The 5,857-nt window shown below is 41.6% G+C and overlaps 1 protein-coding gene across 1 annotated transcript; it reads left to right on the top strand.

The window, feature by feature from the left end:
- The first annotated feature begins 30 nt into the window (after nt 1–30).
- LOC122332387 (gastrula zinc finger protein XlCGF26.1-like) lies at nt 31–3,949 on the top strand. The gene is made up of 2 exons (XM_043229691.1): nt 31–451; nt 1,566–3,949. The coding sequence occupies exons 1-2, from the start codon at nt 367–369 to the stop codon at nt 2,810–2,812; spliced, it is 1,332 nt and encodes a 443-aa protein (XP_043085626.1). The 5' UTR covers nt 31–366; the 3' UTR covers nt 2,813–3,949.
- The last annotated feature ends 1,908 nt before the right edge of the window (nt 3,950–5,857 follow it).

Genomic DNA, 5,857 nt, shown 5'->3' with positions numbered 1-5,857 from the left:
GTGTGTGTGTGTGTGTGTGTGTGTGTGTGTGTGTGTGTGTTGGACTAAACCCGTCCTCCGTCCGGCGGCGGCGCTGATTCACTAAAAGCCGGCTCTAAAACGCAAGAAGAAGAATCAGTGTTTGCCATCTTGCGTTAGGTTCAGTCCGTCGCTCAGCATCACGTTTTATATTTAAAAACAGGAGATATAACCCGAAAGATTGTACCTCGACAGTCGCAGCTTTAGTGTTGATTATAAATAAACGAGTCTGGACCAAAACGCGGAGAGTACTGCTGTGATCCTGAGCGCGATGAAGACCCGCTTCCAGACAGGCCAGAACATCTCCAGCTTCATCATCTGAAGTCTTCATCACCTTCCGCTGAGAAGATGGACTTTATTAAAGAGGAGAGTGAAGAAATAAGGATCCCCGAGCCTTGCCGAGTGAAAGATGAGGAACCAGAGGAACCTGGAGGTTTGATTCTTCATTATTGACTTCTGAGAAATAGATTTGAGAACAGATGAGATGAAATATGTGTGTAAGGGGGATTTCAGATCTGATGGAAGTAATACCTAAAAGACAGAGCTGCTGTTGAAGCAGGATAGTTAGTGTTCGCCCAAAAATGATGTTCTTTGTTTTCATAAATGTTTTTGACTCCAACCAACTCCCTTTTAAGATTAAACAGGATGCAGAGGCCAAATAAATATTCCTTGTGTCCTGAAAAGAGTCTTGAAACATCATTAATAAACTCTGAAACGGATTCGTGTTCCACAAAGTTGTAGAAATGGACATAACTTTACACACAAAAAGTTAGTAAGCCATTTTTCTGAAGATTTTGTTTTTATATACACTATTATCAGGAATATTGGAACGCACCCTTCTAATTAACAACAGGTTTATCTGCTTTATTAATTTCTATGAGTGCAAAGCTTAATGTGAATAATGGTATTCTGGGGAGTTGTTTGCTTGTAGTTTTACAGCAACAGTTTGGACAGAACCCTTTTCTGATTTAACATGATGAAAGAATGATGGTGAGGAAGAACTCACTCTGGTGTGACTTTGAATGAAGAAGCGAAGCCTCATCACCAAACACGTGGACAAAAGTATTGGCACCCCTTTAAAACCGAAAAAGACACTTTCAAAAATGAAAACATAATTTTGTATTTTCATCTGTTTAGGAAGTGTCTGAAATGACGGCACCCATATGCTTGAATAGGCCTATGTACATGGGTGTTTGGTGATGATTTTGGCTCAGGCCCTTCCTCGATGTCGTCGATCGTCTTCTGAAGAAGCTGCGTTTATTAGATCACAGACTCATGTTCCACAAGATTGTGATTTAGCAGGCTGTCCTCAATATAAGGCAATGTTTTGAGTTTACAGGATGCTTTTACAGTACAGTATCAATGGGAATTTGGGTTAATCCTTTTAAATCGTCGTTTCTTAAAAATAATAGTAAAAAAACTGCAGGAAAGATGTGTATATTGTCTGTAAGCATTTCTTTGTGTTTTTATGTAGATGTGCCTGTGTGATTTCTATTACCTTGACAGTCGTTAATCTGTGACGTTTATTTTTTACCGTTTTACTTTAGGCCTGATGCAAGTGAAAGAGGAGAGTGAGGAGGAGAGCGAAGAAGAAAGCGAGGACGAAAGCCATCCTCTGGAGGATCCTCAGCTCGTCCTCAATGGACAGAGGATCTTGAGCTGCTCAGAGTCCGGGAAGGGCTTGTCTCACAAGAGAGCTCAGCGAACAGCCGGCTTTTTCTTCACCTGCCTCGAATGCAAACAGAGCTTCGAGTCCAAAGAGCACCTGATGGACCACTTCAGGATCCACTCCGGAGAAAGCTGCGCGGAGATCGAAGCCAACCTGGCGCAGAAAGCGTCTCAGAGAACGGCTTGCAAGCTGCCCTTCACCTGCTTCCAGTGCCAGAAGAGCTTCGCGTGTAAAGAGCACCTGATGGATCACTACCGGATTCACACCGTGGACAGACCGTTCCCGTGCGATCAGTGCGACAAGAGCTTCATTCACAAACAGAGCCTTAAGAATCACCTCCGCGTCCACACCGGCCTGAGGCCTCACGTCTGCCAGCAGTGCGGGAAGAGCTACATCCACAAAGACAATCTGACCGACCACATGCGGATCCACACCGGAGAGAAGCCGTTCGGCTGCGATCAGTGCGGGAAGAGCTTCACACACAAAGGAAGCCTCCTGCATCACATGAAGATCCACACCGGACTCAAGCCCTTCACCTGCCGGCAGTGCGGGCGCAACTTCACTCATAAAGGAAACCTGAAGATCCACATCCGCATTCACTCCGGAGAAAGACCCTTCACCTGCCCTCAGTGCGGGAAGAGCTTCATTTACCACGGGAACCTGGTGGGCCACATGAAGAAGCACTCGGGGGAGAAGATGTACCACTGCACTCAGTGCGGCAAGAGCTTCATCGAGGCTCGCCATCTGCAGAAGCACGTGAAAACGCACGCCACCGAGCGGCCCTTCGTCTGCTCGCAGTGCGGCAGAGGCTTCCTGTGGCACCACAACTTCAAAGAGCACCAGAAGATCCACACCGGAGAGAAGCCGCACGTGTGCTTCGACTGCGGGAAGGCCTTCACCAGACTCATCTACCTCAAGCGGCACCAGAGGATTCACACGGGAGAGAAGCCGTACAAGTGCGCTCGCTGTGGGATGTGCTTCACCGTCTCCGACTCGCTCAAAGCACACGAGCGAGTGCACACCGGGGAGAAACCCTACGAGTGTCCTCTCTGCGGGAAGTGCTTCGGCCGGCTGAGTACGCTGCTGACCCATAAGAAGAAGCACTGTCCCAAACTGACCAAGTGAATGTCTCTCTCCGTGCGTTGTATCTGCATTAATATCCTATGAGGAGGAGGAGTTAAAAATCAGATCTGCATCGGCGTCTTGGTAATGGATGTGAATGGGTGCCGTCAGAAGGTCCAAACAGTCCATCAGTTAACATCTGGAGAAGACAAAAGATGAAACTAATCCAGCATTAAGATGTTTTTAAAGTGTCCAGATTATGGGTTTTTTCATGCAGTGTGTAACGCAGCTCTAAGTGAATGAAAACAAAACCCAAGTGGTTTGGTGTTAACGTAAGTCACAGCAGTCGCTGAGAGAATCGTTCTTTGGATCGTTGAGCAAATATGATCAAAATAAATGCGCATCCCAAAACAATTTTTACTTTGAATGCAGTCAGGCTGTTGTTGGAGACATACTCCATAATAACTCTTCTTCCAGTAAAAAAAAAAAAGTAGCCTCTCTTACAACAAAACGACTTGCTTGGATTACTTTCAGCTTCTGTCTTCTCCAGATGTTAACGGATAGACTGGAGTGCTGTTGGGTTTAGGGTCTGACGGCACCCATTCACATCCATTGCAGAGGCTCATCGTTTCAGCACATTCTCATTGTTGGATGAACGGCTCCTTCAGCGGTTTCATTTACTTGATCCTGTTCGTTGTAAAGTGATGCATGGAACAAAACACCTGTATTGGAAGCTTTTATAGTGAGCTTCCAGAACTGGGACCTTTCTTACAAACCTTTCTTCTGTTGAACACAAACGGAGATGTGTAGCGGAGTGTTTCTTATTAACGACCTGGAGCCACAGAAACGCTGTAAAGCTGCTCCAGTGTTAAGAACAGAGACGTGGGTCATTATTGCTCTGCTGTAACTCTAGGATCTCTTTAAACGTCTATCAGAGCGTGGCGTGTTCAGGGACGGCGGATGTCTTTAATAATGAAACAGCTGGTGTTTTTTAAAGAATCAATGATTTCTATTCTACACTGAAATAAGGTTATTTCAGGCACACTGGTTTTCATGCGCATAAATCACTCAAGCCTTGTGTTTATGATTGATTAGAGTACATTAAATACATAATTTAGTTGTCTCATAACCAAGGCCACAAATGCTTAGAGAGCAAACTGTACAGGATGAATTTAACAAATAAAAAAGGAGCAAAATGTGTCAGGTGTGACCTGTTTCACTTTGATGAATTATCATGTATTTATTTGGTTCAGGAACTAAGTTTGCTGACCTCTGTTCAAATACGTTTAAGTGTAAAAACAGCGTTTTGTTGTAAATACGTTGTTGTTGAATTATTCTGGTCACACACAGTGTCTCTCATACAGACAACAGAACTTTTCTGGTATTGCAAAGCAGGTTTTTCATAACTCTGGGAACTACGGCTCTGTACAGCAATCCAAGCATTAAGGTTAGAAATATGCTTTTTTTTCATCTTGAAACATAATATAGCTGTAGCAATTCACTAATTCTATAAAAATGATATATTTCTGCAGAACTGTTTGGATCTTAGAGCAGACAGATGTATCTACAACAGTTTGAGTTCACTGGATAATCAGTACAGTAAAAGTTCATTATGAAAAATAAATGATATTTGATCGAACACCTAAACATGACGTTTCCAGAGGTGACAAGTAATGCTGCGACTTCGTATAAGACTGTAAAGTCCAGGAAAGCTCTAGGTTTATTGATTAATGTATGTGTGACTATTATAAAGGTGTTTTAAAGAGGAGTGTAAAGACACAAGTGATGCAGAATCTGATGCATAGTTTGCTGATTTCTGTTCAGGAAACATTAAAGTTCAAAGCATGAATTGGTTCACCTAATTTAGTGATTCATTTAGAAAATAATCACAGCTCAGGGGTTTTACCTGTTCCTATATCATATTCAATTATCTTATTGTATTCATAAACACATTCACAAGCAGATTGAGTCCTTCTGGGGGGTTTTTTCTATCTCCACTCATGATCATGAAGCTCTACTAGAGTGACCATTCAGTTAAATTTGCGACAGGTTCATTTCACCCTAAGAGTAGTTACGTCTACAAGCAATACGAATGCCCCTGAGCTAAACTTCAACCAGATAAGGGTATGAATACTTATGCAATGGAATCATTTTATTTTTTTATTTTTTATAAATTCGCAAAGATGTTAAAAACCTGATTTTTGCTGTACAGTTATGGTGTATGGAGAGTAGACTGATGTGACATAAGTTTAACATAAAGCAGCAACACAACAAAATTCCAAAACTGAAGGAATATGAATACTTTCACAAGGCACTGTAATTATTTAAAATGAAAACACAACTTACTCTAAAGGCAATGTTTATACAGTAGATGATTTTCTTTCGTCTCCTGTTTATCCCAAAATGTCTTTTTTAAATGTCTCAAAGAGCCTCACCCACTCTTGAGACTTTGGTCTTAAAAGATAAATCTTCACAGGAGCATAAATGCCGGTTTAATAACGAACACGTAAGGAATATGTGTTTTTTAAACCCAGCCACGGCTCTACAGCACGACTTCATCATCCAGCTCAAGTTCTTCTACGATCATCAACTTGGGTCAAACATCTTCAAAGTCACTTGAGGCTGGAATTACGAGCACTTCCTCCTTTAAGACACTTCATATATTCCCCTTTTGTGAGTCTGTTTGATAAAAGCTTCTGCAGAATGACTGTGAAGATCTTAAATTCAGTTCTGGAGAACTTTGCACTTTTTAGTGTTTGCCTTCAGTCTGTCCCTACAAAGACAACGTGGTTCTTTTTGTGATGAACCATGCTGTAATGAGGAGCTTCATTTGTCTTCTGGAGAAAACCCATCACCTTTGTTCGTTAAATAAGATTTATTTATCAATCAGAAATAACACAATGAAAAAAATAATACAACTGATTTATTCAAAATTAAGTTATAAATAAAAACTTAAAATTGCATTATAATTTTTCCATCTGCCCAATTGAGTTTATTGTTTTTTAATTGTGCACAGAAAACAGAAACAGAAAACTGTGCAGGGCAGTGTAGAAATTTAATAGAAAAATTTAGATGCATGGAAAATTTAGATTTTAATGAACACAAATA

Source organism: Puntigrus tetrazona, unplaced genomic scaffold, assembly GCF_018831695.1.
Source record: "Puntigrus tetrazona isolate hp1 unplaced genomic scaffold, ASM1883169v1 S000000050, whole genome shotgun sequence".
Classification (NCBI taxonomy): Eukaryota; Metazoa; Chordata; class Actinopteri; order Cypriniformes; family Cyprinidae; genus Puntigrus; species Puntigrus tetrazona.
Note: the sequence above shows the minus strand (reverse complement) of the source record. Positions and strands in the feature narration are given on the sequence as shown.

Excerpts from the sequence above, each read along its gene's own strand:
- LOC122332387 (XM_043229691.1), top strand. The coding sequence starts at position 367 with ATGGACTTTATTAAAGAGGAGAGTGAAGAAATAAGGATCCCCGAGCCT. Across the intron at positions 452-1,565 it reads GGAACCAGAGGAACCTGGAG|GCCTGATGCAAGTGAAAGAG; the intron begins GTTTGATTCTTC and ends GTTTTACTTTAG.